Consider the following 20,481-nt stretch of genomic DNA (forward strand, 5'->3'; position numbering starts at 1 on the left):
GTTTCAAAAAAGCTGAACATAAGTTCTGCATTATGACTCATAGTTTAGAATGTTTTCACAGAGAGAGAGAGAGAGAGAGAGAGAGAGAGAGAGAGAGAGAGAGAGAGAGAGAGAGAGAGAGAGAGAGAGAGAGAGAGAGAGAGAGAGAGAGAGAGAGAGAGAGAGAGAGAGAGAGAGAGAGAGAGAGAGAATTAAGATCCCTGAGGACACAGTGACGATATGCACTGTTAGCTGATCACAGTTTAGTGCAATAATGTAATTATCCTCACTCTGCCCTTTAATAGATGTGAGGGTTGTAATTTTTCTTTGTCTGTTATCCACTGCATGGCCAAGCTTCTGACATTGTTCTCACTTGCAGTGCTTTGTCTCCAAGGCTGCCAAACTCACTGAAGAATACTGTATGTGCTATCCTAGTGAAGTGACATGTCAAGTTTTTGTTAAATATGATAATTATATTCCTCCACTCCTATTGCAAATTCTATAGCACCTGCTAATGATACTTTAGGGCGACTAATACCTATTTTAATCGATGGAACATTACTTATTGTGTTATCATGATTGCCATGTAACATCACCATATTTCAAAATTCTTTATTAACATGTATTTACTTCTATTTGTGGTACCTTAATTGTGTTTTTTGTCTGCACTTAATTGAGAGAGGAAATGTTTTATGTTTTATATAAGTTTTAACGAGTCGCAAAGCATTTTACAAAGAGTAAAAATAACAGCAAAGGGGATAGATCTTATCTTTTGCTCAAATACAAATCCTAGCAGTTGCATTTTTTTATAAGTTTAGAGCAAGGAGGCACTTTTACTCAAGGCGAGGCAAGAGCATAGGAATTTGCTGGATTAAGTGTGATAACAAAAGCATGAATTACTTTGTCCAGATGAGTAAATCATAACATTTCATTTTGGAAATGTGCTTTTGTTTGAATAGAGCTAGAAGATCTGTCAGCCTATTTAAACATGAAAAACACCAGTCCCTTGATATAGGCTTTGCGATGACAGACCACCTGAATGAGGGCAGCCTTTTTAGTTAGTTAGAAAGTGGCTCCAAGAGGATTTTTTGTAAGTCTGGATATGTTACATATTCCTACCAAATTTCATACAGTACCTCGACATGAAAGTAAAACGAGGGGGCGTTAACTTTGAAAACTGTTAGGGGGCACTATTGAGCTAATTTGCCACAGCCAAAGCCAAGACCCATATCAGATTGCAATTTTCACCAAGTCAGACAGGCGTACCAATTTTCACAACTTTTTGAGTAGCCCAAGCACCTCATTTCTGCACTCAAAGAAAGAAAAATAGGAAGAAGAAGAAAAAAACATTTTAATTTCAACAGGGCCTTCGCCCCCGACGATGTCGATGCCCAGGCCCTAATTATAGTTGTACCAGCAAATAATTGATATGCTACAGAAACGTAGAAGTAAATGGAGCCGAAAGCTGGATGCTCTAATGCAAGTTAAGTATTGAGATAAAGTGGCCTGTGTTAACTGTAAACAAACGTATGTTTTGATTTCCTAGACAGGGTATAAATTAACCCAGAACTAGGGCTTAATCTAGAATAGTTTATGATGTTTTCGAAAATGGCTTTCTGAAACGGAGCTTACCTTTTTAGATTAGTTACTTCCTAACTAAAGAGTTGACAACTAAACAAGATAACCACCTGTGTTTGTCCTTATTGGTGAGCTAGGGAAATAAGATTTCATTCCATAAACATAAGTGATTATGACAAAACAAATAATATCAAAGGCAGGAAATAAACCCAAATAAATATAGTGTCAAAACGGCACCATTTACATTGAAAAGTACATTTCAAACATCCTGTTGTTAAAGTGGCTATATGTAACTTTCAGTTTGTGTTGATTTCAGTGGCCCCTTTGGACAAAAACGGTAGTGTTTTTACCACACTTGCTGTCATAATGGTTTAGGAGGTCGTATAGTTGCGATGAATGTTTTGCTCAAACAGATAATCATTCATTTACAATAAGAGAATATGTTACAGATGCGTCATTGCATTTCAAGTGTTGCATACAGTAACTTAGCCTACTTTAGATGTATCGTAAGCTCAACCAGGTATCACTGTCACTGTGTCACGAGCCAAAGCAATAAGAGATTGTTGTAGCAACCAACATAATAATAACTTAGATTAATATAGCGCATTTCATGAAACCTAATGACGCTTTACACAGGTACAGGGGGACAAGGGAAAAGAAAATAGTATGCTAACACAAACACGGGCTAAAAGGAATAAAACGTCCGCACTAAATGGAAGGGGGACGTTGCTTGGTCTAGGCTACTGGTGTACAACCACATCGCACAAACTAAAGTTATTTTATGAATGTAATAGACATATTACATACCTGAGGGCCAATTCTGGGTCGGTTTTGAATCCTTTAAAATCCCGTCTCCATTTGTTGAAAAGCCGGACTGAGTGTGACTTGCTTTTGCCCATTGCCTTTCACTTTCCCTTTTAGCTTTTAGTTGTTCTTTGTTTAATTTTCTTCTTTTCTGTGATGGCCCTGCCCAGTGTCAGCCATAACTACAACAGATAACTTCTAAAATTAAAATACAATTAGGCCTATATAAAGAAATCTCCTGCTACCCTTTACCTGGCTGGATACAATAACGGGCTTTTCCGGTGTTCAGCTGAAATCTGTGACCCTTGAGAATGTGTGCTCTGTAGTGCCGTCTACCTGCCAAAAATCATTTAGTGACTTTGCGGGAAAAATCGGACCCGGACAGAGGCATTAATAAAAACGATATAAAAATAGAATTCTTTTCACTGTCTCGTTTGCTGGTACTGGTCATTTATAATCCTCAGAAGGGACATTACACAGTTTCAGAAACATTTAAAAGTTACATATAGTCACTATAAGGACTGCTGTTGTAATACTAATAATACATTTTCTCGGTTCGATACTCAGTGTTTTTCGAAGGTTTCTGGCTATGGTCTCCCTTTTTCAAGCTGAACATGTAAAAGGGGAAGAGAAAAGAAGAGTTGAGTCTTTTAATCATGAGTTGCATGAGAGCAACAGTGTCTGAGGACTGTAAATATGCAGTTTATACTCCCTAAACATGAATAGAAACCCAGTTATTTCAATTCTTGTCCTCCTCAGCATCTGGGGCGGAGAGAGATGGATGGGAATATGACATCTACACAGTTACAGCCAAAAGCTTCTGGGAACTATAACTTGTAATTTGCTTTGCCTGCAGAATCAGGAATCTTGAAGTAATTGTCTTTCAGTTCAGAAAAGGCACTGCATACTTGATGAATTACTTTACATACTGTTGCTTCACTGACACGTAAATCTCCAGTTTGATATTGAAAAATGTGATTTCTTTCATGTTGTCATGAAGTGCTTATCTAGATGGTGGTTAGTTTTCATTGAAATATGCCAAATCTAGGGCTGTTCTAAGCCATTAAGAGAACCATTTCAAATAATCTGGTTTAAAAGGCCACTTTAGTTTATCTGGGGGAAACCAGACCAAAGATCCAAGACATTTAGTTGCTAAAAGAAGATAGTTGGTCACTGTGTCCCAAAGATTAGTCAATGCTATGAAGTACTCTAAAGCAGAATGGAATTTCTCCAAATCGCCCTCTGGCCCAAAATAAATTATTAGTGTTGCATCCTTCTCTCAAACGTGTGTGTGTGTGTGTGTGTGTGTGTGTGTGTGTGTGTGTGTGTGTGTGTGTGTGTGTGTGTGTGTGTGTGTGTGTGTGTGTGTGTGTGTGTGTGTGTGTGTGTGTGTGTGTGTGTGTGTGTGTGTGTGTGTGTGTGTGTGTGTGTGTGTGTGTGTGTGTGATATATAATGTGCATATGAAAAAAACAAGACAGAAGAAGTTATGCTGTATTATTTTCCTTCAGATATGCACAGTAATGCTCTGCTTCCACTGACAGATGACACAGGAAATGGCTACTGCCAGTATGAGGGGAGCTTATTGCGTATTGTAATACACTGCCAACAACTTCCAAAACTGTAGCAGGGAGTACAGGGTTCATCTCCATTGTCCCTCCTGCAAAGTTATTGTCCTTTCTATTTAGTGTTCTGCTGTTGGTCCCTATTCAGCTCCTGCCAAGGCATTACTGTGTTGTGGAACTCAAACAATTCTTTTCCGGCTGTGTATTGCTGGTAGTTGTTTCCAAAGAGGTATTCTGCTGCTGCCTGGTGAGGGGAAAGGTAGGAGAGTGTGTGATAGAAAGTAGAGTTCTTGTCTCTTCCATCTTTTGGTGGCTGCAGTGTGTAGACACCTGGTTCTTGGGATTGTGTACCACACTATGTCAGTTAATGAGTTTAGCTGTCTGTCTGTCTGTCTGTCTGCTCAATCCTCAACACATCACTTTCTGTCACATATGCTTACATGTATAGAGAGTTGCAAAGACACCAATTTGTGCAGTGTGGGCCATTCAGATGACTTTCACTATGACTTGTCTTTTATACTCTAAGATAACTGTTGACAAATGATACATCCTTGGCAGCTGTTTCATTTCCAGTGTGCAGTTTAATCTTGGTACTGCAGTTGATGTAGAAATCCCCAGGCAGTTTATTGAATGTAAATCAGGCTGGCATAGAGGCTGAGGCTGTAGGAGGGCTGCTAATATGGTAGCATCCCCCAAATGGCAGAGCTCCCCCTCTCCCCTAAGCCAGATGCATTAGAAGCTAATTCTCTGTTCGAATGTGGCACATTTTCCACACAGGCAGCTTTGGCAGGATCATTATGGAAGCTCTTGTCACTTTAAGGTACTTGTTTTAACCGTGTAACATTTTATGATCTGTGTGTGGTTACTAATCTATTGGATGGATAGAGAGTCTTCCTGCACATCCACACTTCGATTCATTTAAGCGCATGTCTTGTATTGCCTGTATTTTTACTTTCCTTTTAAGACCTAATAAGCTCCCACATATCAACTGGATATGCATGACACAAATACATAACATACTGAATGTCAAGTCAATTATATTTTTGTTATTTTGTTACCCTCTATCCTCAGAGACTCTCTTCAGATAAGGAAAAACTCAACCTGCATAAGGCAGAAATAAGGGTCAAATAAACTGCATTTTGGCTGCATAATATTCAGACACTGAAGACTCTGTGTATGTCAGATTTTGAAGGAAGCATCTGAATCAGGTTTGCAGCTTGGGCTGCACAAATTCAGATATCATCCTCTCAAAGCCTCTCATAGTACCGTACATAACCCCGCAGAACTCTACAGATTGTTTCCTGTGAAGGCGGTGAACTTTATTTTCTCTGCTTCTAGTGTTTTTCTAAAATGGGTCAGCAGATGTTAGAGGGAGAGAACGGTAAAGCGAACTGGAGGAGGAAAAGGAGGAGGAGGAGAAGGAAGAAGAAAAACAGCCAAAACAAACTGTTTGCTCTGCAGTGTGGGCTGAGGAGAGAGGGAGAGAAAGGAGAGAGGATGGGAGAGAAAAAAAAAAAAAAAAAAAAAAAAAAAAAAAAAAAAAAAAAAAAAAAAAAGAAAAAAAAAGGGAGAGAAAGAGTGAGAGAAGAAAAAAAAAAAAAAAGAAAGAGAGAGAGAGAGAGAATGAAGGGAAGAAACGGCATCTACTATATGTTCTAGTGTGACGCTGCTGGCAAAACAATCTCTGCTTTTTCTGGACCAGAGGAGATCATGTTTTGTCCTTTGCCCTCCACACACCTTTTAGATTCAATGTAATTTTCTAAAAATGTTCCTATCTGCCAAATGATCACATTTGCAGACCATATTTCATCGCTCTGCCATACTGTACACAGTGCATGTGTGCACATATGCCATGTGCATAATATATGGGTCTCTGGGACCATTCCATTTCTCATGTGCTAAAAAGTCATACTGTGACAGAACCCTTTATCTGTCAAAGGATCACTACGATTTTATATTTCAGTGTAGGATTTAACCTGTTGACTGTTGTCCCACCGTGGCAAAACTAAATTGATGTGTAAAAATGAAGATACAAGGAGGATTTCTAGACTGACCTTTTAATGCAAATTGATGATACTGTCCTCTTCACAACATGAGAGAAATCAATTGAAAAATCTGAAGCCTACTGCAGTGAATACAGTAAAGGCAGCCAGTTAAATACATATTTGGTGATTTTCTTCATTTGGACATTTGCTAACTGTTCAGAAGTTTTCTGCTTTTGAGTTTTTTTTGTGATTGTTGCGGGCAAAAATCCTTGATTATGCGGCACGTTTTCTTAAAAAATGCGATGGAATATGCAGGATATTTATGCAATTTTATGCGATGAAAGTTTGATGAAAAAGTGATTCCCCCAACAACCTGCTTTTTTTTAAAACTTAATTTCCAAAAATAGTTTACAGATATTCAATCATTGCAATAAGTAAACAAATAAGATACAAAAATATATACAAATAATATAATATTAAAGTTAAAATAAAACTAATAGTCTAAACAGAGGGAAATAAAAGATACAAAAGAGACAGACTTTCAAAAATCGTTAATAATATAGACAGCAGGAGCACTTAAACAAAGAAATGTGAGTAGACATCAGATATTGAGATAGCTTTCTTATTGGATACCAAATTAAGAGACCCAAAGTACATGTCAATTCATAGGTCAAATTCAACCTCCAACACCTGCTTTTCGATGATCTTCACGTCGCGTAACTACGTCCCTTCATAACCTTCCCAATGGCAACAGGGGAAAATGGCTGCTCTTGTGTGACGTAAACGCAACATTTTTTCAACTTTCTGATAAGATATATGTGACTTTTTTGCAACAAAAATGCAGGGATTATGAAATCATGCAAGCACCGCACATTTCGCGCGGAAATCTGCAATTTATGTGGCGAAAGTGCGGAATTTGGCTGATTATGCATTGAATTATGCGATCGCATAATCACGTTTTTCTAGAGGGATTGTTATATCTACAGGATAAAGGGTCGACAGCTAGGGGCCTCACCCATAGCCACAGTCCAACCATATACTGTAAAAACTGCCTGTGTAGATGCTGTTGTGAATAGTTTTTATATTTTGCTTTGTATTGCTATGTTTCCTTACATGTGTTTTGCTTGTTTTCCAGGCTCACACAACAGGGTTAACCAGTGTCCTGTAAATGAACACGGGTGCCTGGACCTGGATGTGTGTATCCATATGAGCAAAGTGTGTGATGGAGTCCCCGACTGCTCCGATGGCTGGGATGAGGGCCCTCACTGCAGAGGTAATGAACGCACATCTGCCAACTCCAATTTTCTGCCAAACACACTCTGAGATAGTATATTTTTCTCTATCTCCTCTGTCGCACAGAGACAAGAGTGTCGGCCTTTGTTGTGGGTCAAAAGTGACCAGCCGGCTTCTCCTCGCAAGCATCTCCTGGTCTTCGCATACAAAACTATAATCTCTATCCAATAATCTCCGCTAATAGGCCCTTTTAAAGAGCTGGCCTGCTGTGGCTTGTGCAATTATAATGGGATTTCTCTTTCTGGGGGAAAAAAGTCATTAATTTATCAATCAGCTCAGCTATGAGGCTGTTTCCCCAATCCCTGCGGGAATGATGAGCATTCAGCCCGGATGCAGCTGGAGAAGAATCCCATCAAATCCTCTACTATTAATTAGAGTCGATAGAAGAATGAGTGATGGAACATATTGGGTCCATACTGTCGGTCTTTGTTGCAGCACACAAAGGAGCAAACACTGGCCGCCTACAGAGGATTGCTTCAGTACTCAGCAAGGCAGTCCTCAGATATAGCGGTCTGAAGCTCTGCCTGTTTGTAGTTGCAATAACTCATGTTGGGATACATAGTTATAATTTTTGTTGTGCACACCTGTGTGTCTGTCTCTCCATTTTGCTTGTTTTAGTAGTGATGCACTGCTATTCAGTATCAAGATCCCTTTCCTGGAATATCAAATCACTTGATCAAATATTTACTATCAGGCCTCGGTGGATCAAAGTCCTGGGACATGGGCTGGTCTGCCAGGTTCTTAAATAATGTCTGTAATCTTGGATCACCTTATCTCTTCTGCTAATTTCAGATCAAAGCTGTAATTGGTTGTGGGCTTGATGTGTGTTTTAAAAAAAATAAAATTTGATTTACCCTTTTTATCTATCAGTTGTAACTTTATGTGTTATAGTGTCTGTTTTTCTATTCTATTTGTATTATTTCTTTTGATGTAATATCTCTACATCTTATTCTCCTCTGTACATATTACGCCCATGCAATAGAGTGTTTTCTTATTGGACCACCCTGTATAGGTAAAGACCCTGTATAGGTAAAAATGAATAGGTCTTCTACACACAGTTGAGTTATTAGATTAAATAGTTGTGCATTAGTCAGAGCATTTAAGTGTGGTCTGGTTTGCTCGGAAGAGCAGGAGCACTGTTGGGCTGATGAAGTGGACAGTTGTATAGAGTGGGTGAGAGTGTTAGTATCTCACACACTGGTCATCACTGCAAGACAAGCCTTTACACAACACAGTGATGATGTCATCCAATCACAACATGCACTGCCTGTCCCTGAGGACACAAGTCCAGCTGTCCTCAGTAAAGCGTTGGTCACACACCTACACGTTCATGGGCTTGTAATGCATGCATATACTCAACACGTGCACACAAACATACACTCACAGTCACATTCTTGCAAATACACACCCTAACACACCCATTACCCCACACACACACAAACACACCAGCAGTGTGTCCCGAAGCTTTGGCATTGCTGTTTGTGAGCTCCCCTCTTTTCAGGGAAAGGCCTGGCCTTTCACAAGCATCCTAGTGTTTGCTTGTTCAAACTGCCAGGTTGTGCAAGTATATCTGGGCGCTGATGCCTGAAAGCAAACTTTGTCAGTCGGCGTGTTCAAGTAATTCTGCCAAAGTTGTTGACATGAGTGGTTAGAAATGGGAGTGTAGCAAGGTTAGGCAGGAGTTTTATCTCGCTCAAATACATTTTCGCAGCATTTTTATACTGTGTGGCAAGGTTTGGGATTCGTTGGCGTGGTTTGTGTATACAGTAAGAATGACCGCAAGGTAGTAACCAAGTGGACTCCTTGGTGCTGGGATGGATGATGAAGTTTATACAGGCAATATGGTTCCAAGATACCGATACAGCACTTAATCTAACACTTGATTGAAACTTGATTTGTATTTTTGACTCTTTCAAAGTAAAAACAAATCAGAACATACATCTATTCTTATGCTGTCTTTGGGAAAGAACATTTTTTAAAGTCCTGAAAACCTTTTTTCTTACTATAAGAGAGAGAAAATAGGCATTACTGTTATATACTGTATGTCAGCTACTGCACGGAATTTAAATATCAGAACTGTGGATAGTTTTGGCAAGCCTGATAACAATGTTACCCTTTTAAAAAACATCTTTGATTGCAAAAGAAGGGAGTATACAGTCTCATATTTATAAAAGGGATTGGCCCTTGGTGCCTTGCTCAAGAGCATGTAAAAGGCACATGTTGAGAATGTTTTCTCTACTTGTCTAAGTTTGCTTGTCTAACTTTCTTTGCCATCCTTTGGTAAAAACACAAAGTATAGTTACAGGCCTATATTTAAAAGGCCTTTAAAAAAAAAAAAAAGAAAAGAAAACTAAATGTAGCCTTTTCAGACCATTGCCAGTTATGTTGTTTTTTCTTTCATATAGGTGAAAGTTGAGTCTTTTCATTAGTCTGTAGGCCTGCATTTGTCCTTTCTCTGTCATCTTGTGGGTGATGGGGCCTCTGTTGGGGGGCAAGGCTGTTTAGACCTGTCTCCTTCAGAAGTGACTGATTGATAGGTAAGAGACAATTAGAGCTTTTTCCAGGGCTCCCTGGTTATTGTAGTGGCCTGATGCTATTGTTTATGCATGCAGTAGGCTTTCATTGTCCTTCATGTCCTAGTAACTGTGGAATGAGAATCGGTCAAAGGCTACATGAGGCTGCCTGTAGTAAGACCACATTTTCATCTTCATTCATGAGTGGGTCTTGACCTAAATGAGTTTATTGGCTGCAGTTAGAGTTGTCTCGCATGACAAGACCTGTTTTAGTGCCAGTCTTTGCCTGCCACTGTATTCAGAGACACTACAGGGTTCTGAAACTGTATTTCTTGATTTATGATGGGCTGCAGATTGAACAAAATCTGAGTCATGTTTTATTGTTGTTGCTTTTAAGGCAAGTTTAAACTATTTTGTGCCACATTGTGTACTTTGTGTGTTTGAGTATTTGTGTAAGTTTAAGTGTCTGGGGCAGCATGCTGCCACTGTTTGAGACTACGATAGCCACTGTTTGCTCATTACTCAAGCCACTGCCCTGCATGTGTTTGCATATGGTTACTTTGCCCTCTTTGACTCTGCAGCTCCACACAACTACCTATAAATACACTTTTATTGTCACAATTGATGAGCCTATGCATACCCACATACCTGGATAAACAAATCATCATCTCCTTTAAGTCTGAAATCTCGTTCTCAAGAGTTCTTTCTGTTCAGTAATGCAGCATTTACCACCAACCTATCTGTGTGATGGAATGCACTGATTAATCCCAGAGTAGTTTCACAGTATGAAATTGTATTTGATAGTGCCTGATTGTGTTTAACTGAGCATGGTGATCTGCTAAATTTAAAAGAGATTGGTATTCTCAAAGTTTTAGTCAATTTATATTATTGTGTGCAATGCTAGAATGCAAACCATTCAGTTTAAGAAGTAGAAATCAGGTAATTTGATGGAACAGTGTAGGAAAGCGGTAGGCTCCTGTCAGCTGCAGGTAGAGGACACGGGCATGTGTAGACTTGTTTCCAGACAGTGAGAGCACAAAGGTAGGAATGTCCTGGGAATTGCCTCTCTTTAAAATGTCACACACTGGAATAGGCTGTTTTATTACGGCCTCTGGATGTAGAAATGCAGGGAGGTTTTATTTATTTTAGATTTTTCGTAAGGAAAGGAATTTGTTTTCAAGCCAGTTGATGGATAGATGAGCAGATCCTTGTAAGGAGTTAGGTTTATGAACTCATTCAGTCGTTAAGAGTTTTGTTGTGTAACTACGGCCATGACCCCAACACCACCCGGTCCCTGTCTCACTGTACTTGCGTCACCCTGTTGCAGCTGGCCTGTCAGCCCCATGATTGGAATTTAAAGGAAAATGCCAACTTTCATAAATTTCTTTTTGTACTGGCCGTGGAAAGTGTCCAAGATAAGTTCTTCTTCATGTCTCTGTCACCTCTCCTAATGTTTTTTTTGTCATTGTCTCTAATATTGTGTTCATGTTCATGCTAATCACCCCTTTGACTTTAATTTGTGTGTTGGGAATTCCCTCAGTAATCTGCATATGATATTATGCACGTCTTTGAGGAGATCACAACCTCAGTGGGATGCATCTGGAACTTGTGCTGTCATTGTCATACACGCCTCATATTTTCATCAGTGAGTTATTGACTCCTGTTCAATTGTGCCCACAGATGTGATATATCTTCTGATAACACCCACTAACATATGGCTTTTTTCTTCAGTGGGAAAGTTTACAATTGGCATTCATTCCGGAGACAAATGGCTGCGGCAGTCACAGGTAGCCTATTTATTGGCTCCAGCTCTGATCTGTAGTGATGGAAACATGACACCTGGGTGGACCCGCTAATTTTCACCCCGACTAATCACCTCTGTCGGTCAAATTCCGTCCGTCGCCATTAATGCAGCACTCGAACATCGTTCATATTTGTTGTCGCAGAGTTTGAAAAAGAGACTAAATAAGTAACTGACATAACAAAAAGAAGTAACATTTTCAACTGGCCTCCATGCTTCTTTCTAGTGTTTGTGTTTACTAACCCTGTTTTCCGGCGCATTTGTGACATTGAATGTGACGCATCAGAAAAAAAACCCAGAAAGGACACTTGTCTATTGCAATGAGAAAGGAGTCTTTCGCCTATTTTTTTTGCAGGTTTCTCGCTCTTTAAAAAACTTGCATATATGCGCTACTTTTGGTTGAAAAAGGCTATTATACTCTTGCTCCTGGCTTCCCTTTTAAAGAGCTATAAATGAGTGAAATTGAGGGTTGCCATCCATGCAGTAACAGGATCAATGGCTTTGGCATGCTTGTTTAGGACTGAAGGCCTCCAGTGTGTCACTGTGTGATTTGTTTGCTTCGTTCATTAACCCGTTTATTAACCCCTGGTCAAACGCCTGACACACTGCTGTTGCCTGTTTGCTTAGAGCTGGAACTTTCTAACTCATTTGCACCTCTGTTTGCCCTGCCTTCCTCTTCTCCCCGCTCTCTTTCTCTGTTCCTCTCCTAATTCTGTTCATTCTTTTTCTGTTTTCTTTTCTTATCATTACATTTTCTGTCCTTTTGTCTGCTCTTCCTGCTACCATACAACTACAAATGCTCTCTGAGTTTAAAACAAGCAAAAGGATTTGCAGATTCACATTCCAGAAATGTTTTCCCCCCAGACTCTTTTAAAGGAAAAATACATTATTATTTTTTTAAGAATAAGCTAAAAGTGAATCAAGTAGACCCTAAACATGATTTTTGGAGCTCATAAAAGATGGCTGACAAGTATTATCAATATTACCATTTATCATTTCTTCATAGAATTCTATCGTAACAAAAGTCTTACCATATCAAACTTTATAGTTCTCACGTCTAAAGAAATGATAATTCAGATTTAACCAAAATCTGTCAAAGTAATTGTTATTTTGTGGAATTATAATATATTATAACAGATCTTTTGATCTTTTTTTCTCATAAAACATTAGAAATGGATGGATGTGAGTTGGCTGTATGAATACTTTGTAGTATCACAGGTTGATATTGAGTTAATGTTGATGATAATACTAATTTTGTCTGTATCTATGATATAAGAATATATAAGAAAATGGAAGAAAATGACCCCGACCAGATTGTATTTTGTGTATTTTAAGCACTCTAGTTGCCTGTGGTCTCTCACAGGCTTGGTAAATGGATTTGTTATGGGCCACAGTGTTTGCTGGGGGACTCTTCCTTTTAGCAGGGCCATAACAAAAGGGTCATTGTGGCCCATAGTGCCACAGGCTTTATTTAGTAAGGGCCTTTCACTGGTCCAATCTCCGCTCTTCACAGCCATACCGTCACTAGCCCCTGTAAGCATAGTGTGTCCATGACCATTTACAGATTTTTGTTGGACATCGAGATACATTTCTTTGTGCTAGTGTAAGCTAGCCTGACGTGGTCATACTCAGTTTCTAGTCAGAATGTGAACTTCCCGACCTCGAATTTTGTGGGCGGGGCTAAGTTCGGCTGGCATCCAGGCTAAGTGTAAGCCTCTTTTATTTACAGTTTGTTATATTGGGGTTTACATTCTATAAAAGATTACATGGGAATGTTTCTCAACAGGTACACACAAGTATTGAGTGAAGTTTAGTTTATATCCACGACATTCCACTTCCGGGATTGCTCCAATGCTGCAGGAAATTCCGCCGGATGCATGTCTTTTCGCCGATGTCTGTTTCCTTCCGCTTTCTTTGTGTTGGAATATTAAACTCCAGTCGATTTATGAGGACTATGGTTAACTGCTCCTCAGATCTCTGCAGGGTAAATTGAGACAGCTAGCTAGACTATCTGTCCAATCTGAGTTTTCTCTCGCATGACTAAAACAACTTTTGAAGTACACGTTCCACCAAAACAAGGCTAATTTGCAGTGGCTCCGTGCGGCGCCTAGCACCGCCCATGACGATTGTGATTGGTTTAAAGAAATGCCAATAAACCAGAGCAGGTTTTTCTCCCATCCTGGAATGCTGTGTGGACTAGCCAGACCCTCCTCCACAGCGTGTGGAGGAGGGTCTGGCAAAGCTAGATTTAGGCTACGTTCAGACTGAAGGCAAAAGTGGCCCAAATCCGATTTTTTTTTTTTTTTGGGGGTCAAGTGACCAGGTCAGACTTCTTCAGAAGTAGTGTGAACACTCAGATTTAGCCCAGATCAGATTTTTTTTTCACATCAGATTCAGGCCACTTCCATATGTGGTCCTGAATCAGACCCAGATCTGATTTATTTTTATTTTTTTATTTTTTTATTTCTTCAATGCGGCCACAACAACCAAGGCGGATTTCATATGACTTTTACCTCAAACCTTACTGTACCGTCTCTCTCCGTGGGGAGGGGCGGGGCCTCCTGCTCCCGGTGCGGCTGTCGTCCGCGCTGCGTCGCCAAGGCGGGGATCGGCTCACGTAAAAGGCGTCAGGGGTCTGCGGCAATGTCGGCAACCCACCGGACCCGTCTTGAAACATGGACCGAGGAGTCTAGCGCGCGCACGAGTCAGAGGGTCGCCCCGTGGCGCAATGAAAGTGAGGGCCGGCGCGCACGTCAGGCGCACCACCGGCCTGTCTTGCCCGCACCGTCGGGGAGGTGGAGCATGAGCGCGTGCGATAGGACCCGAAAGATGGTGAACAATGCCTGGGCAGGGCGAAGCCAGAGGAAACTGGTGGGGGCCTGTAGCGGTCACACAGATCTCTGTAGTGAATTTGCAGAAAAGGCCAAAATTTGTTTCTCTTTCTCTTCATTCTCCTCCTCCTCAGCACCTGGTCATTAATGTTACGGCTGCCATTACTCAAACATTTTGAAATAAAAGTGAAAATGCTTCCTCCATAACCTCCCTAACTTTAGTGCAACAGCGTGCTGCGTCTGATGTCATTGTTATTGTTCTTTTGCGTATGCGGGTCAGTTCGAAACCGCAAACAATTCACACTGGAATCTGATATAGGCCACATTTTAAAAGGTAATGTGAACAGTCAAAAAAACTAATCGGATCTGAGCAAAAAATCAAAATCAAAATCTTAAAATCACTAAGACTTGCGGTGTGAACGTAGCTTAAGTGAAGTTTAACTCTTTTGATCAGTGTGGGGTGTTAAAGTGTTGGAAGGTTATGTTAAGGCTTTGGCCTTACTTACAAAATATTGCTGTGCCTGGAGCTTCAAAGGGTAGCCAGGGGTTGTTACGATGTAGGACTGCAGGATGAGATTACGTGCTTGTCATATTTCATGTCAGTTTAAATCTTAATTCAGAGATAAAGCTTACAGAAATAGAGAGAGAAAGTTCCAAATATGAATTGTGCCATCAAAAGAGTGACAGAGTAAAACTAATGTAAAAAAGCATTCTGGGATGGGAGAAAAACGTGCTCTGGTTTATTGGCATTTCTTTAAACCTATCATAATCGTCATGGGTGGCGATAGGCTCTGCATGGAGCCGCTGCAAAATAGTTGTGCGAGAGAAAACTCAGATTGGACAGATAGTCTAGCTAGCTGTGTCAATTTACTGTGCAGAGATCTGAGGAGCAGTTAACCAAATCCACCGGAGTTTACAAATAAAAAAATAAAGCGGAAGGAAACGGAAATCGGCGAAAAATGCACTCATCCGGCAGAATGTCCTGCAGCACAGGAGCAATTCCGGAAGTGGAACGTCAAGGATATAGACTATGTAATATCAGATGTGTACTACTATCACTACCCTCCCCCCATTCATCTCCTAGCCTAGAAACACATCTGCATGCAAATGTACACCCTATAGCTAGCATGATGAGGGGATGGGTGGATGCTCCTCTTTCATTTCCTGCCAAAATGATCTGTCCTTGAGTTCCCTCTGGGGGCAGGATAGAAGAGGCCCCCTAACATATGCACATTCAAATCACCTTGTCTACACACACACACACACACACACACACACACACACACACACACACACACACACACACACACACACACACACACACACACACACACACACACACACACACACACGGCGGGGGAGAGAGAGATACCAGTTTCTCTTCAGGAGACTTGTTTAAATTATGACAAATATGCTATATACATTAGATTTAGTATTTTGTTCATACTTTTTTCAGATTTTAACGCTATAAAGACCGTTGCCGTGCTTGCATCACTCCCTTATACTCCTGATAGGATATGACAGTATGGTTCTGTGAAGATTGCACTGGGATTAAGATTAGAAAGATGATCTGCACAAAAAAACAGATCAGGGAGGCAATTGTTTAACCCCTCTTCCCTGTTAGTCTATACAGTATTTCTTATTTTATGTGTCTCTGTTTTGCTCTGCTTCAGAACAAGCACCAGGCTGTGCCTCCCATGGGTGCCAGTTTCACTGTGCTGTGACTCATGATGGGCCTCTGTGCTACTGTAGCAACGGCTATGAGGTCGCTGCAGATGGAAAGACATGTAAAGGTGAGTGGGCGATTTGGCAGATTTTTATTCTAGCTTGGCCAAAGAAAAAATCATAAAATCCTCTGATCACTCTGACTTTCTGTTTGCTGACTGGAATTTACATGGGGCAGCATGTAGAGAAGATTGGATTTTTTTATTTATTTTATATCAAACAAGGTAGAAGATAAATTCATCTTCCAGGGTTTGTTAGTAACCTTGGCTTTTTGTTGACTAGTGCTACAACATTTTGTATCCAAGTATACCCAATGCAGTACGTTGTGAATAAGTGCTGTACAATCTATTTCATCACTGACTGTGTCTGTTAATGCATTGTTATTCTCCTGCAGATTTCAATGAGTGCAATGTGTACGGGACGTGCAGTCAGACATGCACAAACACCGAGGGCTCCTACACCTGCAGCTGTGTGGAGGGCTACCTGCTGCAGCCTGACAACCGCTCCTGCAAAGCCAAAAATGGTGAGGACACAAAAAGTTCAACATAAAAGAAGGATGCAGTTCATTAAAAAAAATAAATAAATAAAAAGATTTGAGTTGATTTGTTTCTCTGTTGAAAAGGTCTCCAGCTGTATTATACTAGATAATAACATCTGCATGGTGTGGCACCCCTTTTTGTTTTACAAGCTTGTTTACTGGAGAGAGATGTATTGACCTTTTGACTCCTCTCCATCTTCTTCTCATATCTCTTCCACCTTATGCCCCCCCTCTCGTCCTCTGATCACCCTCCCCAGAGCCGGTGGATCGTCTGCCTATGCTGTTGATTGCTAACCTCCATGACATCCGCTGCACCTCCTTGAGCGGTTCCACTTCCCGGCTGCACTCCATCCCCACCAAGCCGACCATGGCTATGGACTTCATTTATTCCGAGGAGACCGTCTGCTGGATAGATGTGGGTGACACTCCCGCTGCCACCCAGCTGAAGTGCGCCAGAATCCCTGACCTCAAGACTGTCACTAACATCCGCACCATCAACATCTCCCTCAGTCTGCACCGTGAGTAGTAGTTTCATTGACAAAATTGACTTTGACTGTAACAGAAAGCTTTTGTATTTAGAAATAGGATTTTCTGCTGACATAGAAAAATGTTGTCAGGTACTTTTGAGGGCATCACAGTTTAACTGTAGACTGCCAGTGAATGAATTACTCGCATAAGAGCACGCAAGCAACGCTTAGGTAATCAGTTAGTTGTCAGCTCACCCCGTGTGAAATTTCCATACTTTGCCTCAGGAATCAAATGGTCAACTTTGCATCTGCTAGCTCAGACAAATGTAAGATGTGAAGCAGTACAGCCTCATCTCTGAAAGCTGCTCATACCAGCATAAAAGTGCCAAGTAGAAATGCTGAGTCCAGCTTTAATTTTCAAAAGGTTTGTCTGTGAAGAACAGGGGGCCCCTGACACACCACTAAATCATCCCATAGAGGCAATATGTGTGTAGCTTGCTTACAGCGATATGATACATATAAGGCTGGTAGCATGTCTTCAGGCATTCATTTACACCTAATTAACCTGCTGTGTAGCTTGATTAATGTACTGACTGTGCATGGCTAATCAGAAGCCTGGAAAAGTATTTTCCCCCTGCTCTTGTTTTATGAAGTTGAATATAATCGGTTGTATCATCATATTGACATTAAGTTTTCCCATAGAATTCCTCTCTGCCTTCATTAGTCCTCCCAATTACTGTACATTTGTGTGTGTGTGTGTGTGTGTGTGTGTGTGTGTGTGTGTGTGTGTGTGTGTGTGTGTGTGTGTGTGTGTGTGTGTGTGTGTGTGTGTGTGTGGTTAAACAGTGGCAAGTTAAATGTCTGGCCTGTGGAGGTAGTGTCCTGAGGCATTGTCTTAACTAACTCATCTCTTGAACAACACCCAGCCACAGACATACAAATGTCATATGTGAACACTTCCCTCTGAGAGACTGGCAAATATAATGCTGACATTATTTATCTCTGATTACGAGCCTGACAAAGTTTGTTTTTTCTGTTTGGCTGACAGAGCTGTTACACTCTAAGAATGCGGGCAGAAATGTAGACAAAACATAAAAGCGAGGGTGTGGGTTTGTGCGTGTGTGAATGCGTTTTTGCGTGTGGGAAGCGTTCACTTGAGATTCATCCCCAGACATGAATGGCAGACGTGAAGAAAACAAGTGGAGAAAAGCTGGGTGTACACCCTGAAAACCTGCGACCACTTTAAATGAAGCTTGCAATGCTGTCACTGCTGACAGCTGGGGCAGACCCGAGGCTCAGTGAACCCCAACCTCCTAGAATGTTTTTTTTCCAGTTGATTCACTGCACTCTCATGAGTCGCCCATATCCCATCTCGCCCTCATTGTGTTGACTTGCCACTGTGACTTTTTATCCAGCGCTTTAAGTGGTCTGAGAGGTAAATGGGGGCGAGGGGTGGAAGTGTAGAGGGGACCCTGAAGATTGAAGTAAAGGAGACAAGGGAATGATAAAATGAGGGAGAGAGAGAAGGTAGTGATTTGCTGTACCTCGAAGTGTGTGGGTGTGGGGGTGGTGGTGGTGTTTTGATGTTGAATGTACTGTTTGATCCATGCAGAAATGCAGCCAACTGCCGTCAAGTCCCAGCATGCAAAAAAGGAAGCCCAGCGTGACCTGTGTGTGTGTGTGTGTGTGTGTGTGTGTGTGTGTGTGTGTGTGTGTGTGTGTGTGTGTGTGTGTGTGTGTGTGTGTGTGTGTGTGTGTGTGTGTGTGTGTGTGTGTGTGTGTGTGTGTGTGTGTGTGTGTGTATGTGTGTGTATGTTGTGTGTGTGATCATGACCATGCAGATGGTATTTAAGTTCCACCGTTGGGTTATGTCAGCCTGAACAGCCCCTACATTCCTCCGGCCGTCTCATGTAACTTTAACACGCTCATAGCTGTGGCACACACACACAGACAACCCAAATACCTTTGACTCAAGCACCCATTACTTAGTGACATATTACCTTTTATGAATTGAGATTTGACCGTTTGGCTGCCACTGTACACATACTGTAGATCTGTCTATGTGCTGTCCCACTTGTGTACACCTTTAGAATTGCTTGCATTGTACCCTTCTACATCAAAGTCAACCTGTAAATAAGAGGAAGCATCTACAATTAAACTTAGATGGCTTATTGTTTTATATTTATTTATTGTATCTAACTTAATAAGCTAGTAAAACCAACATTTAAGTTTGATCTTATCTAATGTTCTGCAGTTTGAAATAAGACAATCAGGTGATTGACTTTCTATCAAATTTAGGAAATTGCTCTGCAGTGGTCACACAATAAGAAGAGCAAAGTGAGCTGTGTCTGAGACATATTATCTGTGGATCTGGCTCTTTGCTGTGATGTACAGTACGGGTTTGCCCCAGGAAATTGTTGAGCAGTGGCGGTAATCCACCCAGATGTTGTTGCATCTCGTCTTGTGACTCTAAACAATAGCCCCACTCATTAAATGTATGTCCTTTGCTGTGTGGAAATGTGTTAGTGGAGGCAGTCTTAATTTCAGGTAAGGTGGCCCACCTCTACTATAACACACTGTGGAAAACCCTGACAGTGTGGTTCCAGTCATGTCAGTTGGTGGGTTTTGGCTGTCCTCAGTCCCTCTGGGAGCAAACAGACAAACAGACAAGAGGCTCTCATTGCACTTTGGCTGACTCCACATTTTAATGTTGCATCAGTCTGGGCTTTCAGCTGCGATAAGAGAGCAAAAACTCCTTCGTTAATTTTGTGGATCAGTCAAAAGGCCATTTGATGCAAATACAGCATGGTTTCCCTTATGATTGTTTGCTTTAAAATGTTAGCTAAGCTTGGCCTGTGCGTCCTTCTTTGAACCATTTGCCTTTTTTTTCTTGAAGGGGAACTTGCTCTTTCAAAACAAATTCTGATCATATAAATGGTGCTAGCATATGTTCTTTGTCAGCTCTATTCAGTATTTTATAACGAGCAGGGCTCAGGTGCACTCCTAAAAGTACAGTATGTTGGGCAGACCTTTGGCTGTAGAAGGATATAGATGAAGGCGGGGGGGGGATACAGGGTTTACACAAACATGGTGATTTATAGCTTCTGGGAGCCTGAGAGAACAGGGTAGATAAGTAGACGAGGGTTCCAGATGTGGCCTGCTCTGTCTGCGTGTGTGAGTCTCTGACTGGGAAGATAAAAGGAGAGCAGAGCCTACCCGTTCCATCCTCTCCACTCTCCAAGCGGAACTCCACAGCAGGGACCAGCCCTTCTCCCCATGTCCCTCTGCCCATCGTTCAGTCTTCCTTCCTCCTTCTTCCTAGCCTTTGTTCTTGAGGTCTTTTTTTCCAGAATAATTCGGTGCACAGATGGTCTTGTTATGTGTCAAGATCTGATTTGAAACGT

At 41.2% G+C, this 20,481-nt stretch overlaps 1 protein-coding gene across 2 annotated transcripts in view; it reads left to right on the forward strand.

Moving 5' to 3' along the window:
• Window positions 1-20,481, forward strand: part of lrp1ab (low density lipoprotein receptor-related protein 1Ab) — a 94,711-nt gene that overhangs the window by 21,480 nt on the left and 52,750 nt on the right. For both annotated transcript variants that reach the window (XM_039801494.1, XM_039801495.1), the window contains exons 3-6: window positions 7,045-7,182; window positions 16,021-16,140; window positions 16,467-16,595; window positions 16,868-17,128. In XM_039801494.1, coding sequence (XP_039657428.1) covers window positions 7,045-7,182; window positions 16,021-16,140; window positions 16,467-16,595; window positions 16,868-17,128 — 648 coding nt within the window. The remainder of the gene's footprint in view (window positions 1-7,044; window positions 7,183-16,020; window positions 16,141-16,466; window positions 16,596-16,867; window positions 17,129-20,481) is intronic.

The sequence above is a fragment of the Perca fluviatilis genome, chromosome 5 (genome assembly GCF_010015445.1).
Source record: "Perca fluviatilis chromosome 5, GENO_Pfluv_1.0, whole genome shotgun sequence".
NCBI lineage: Eukaryota > Metazoa > Chordata > Actinopteri > Perciformes > Percidae > Perca > Perca fluviatilis.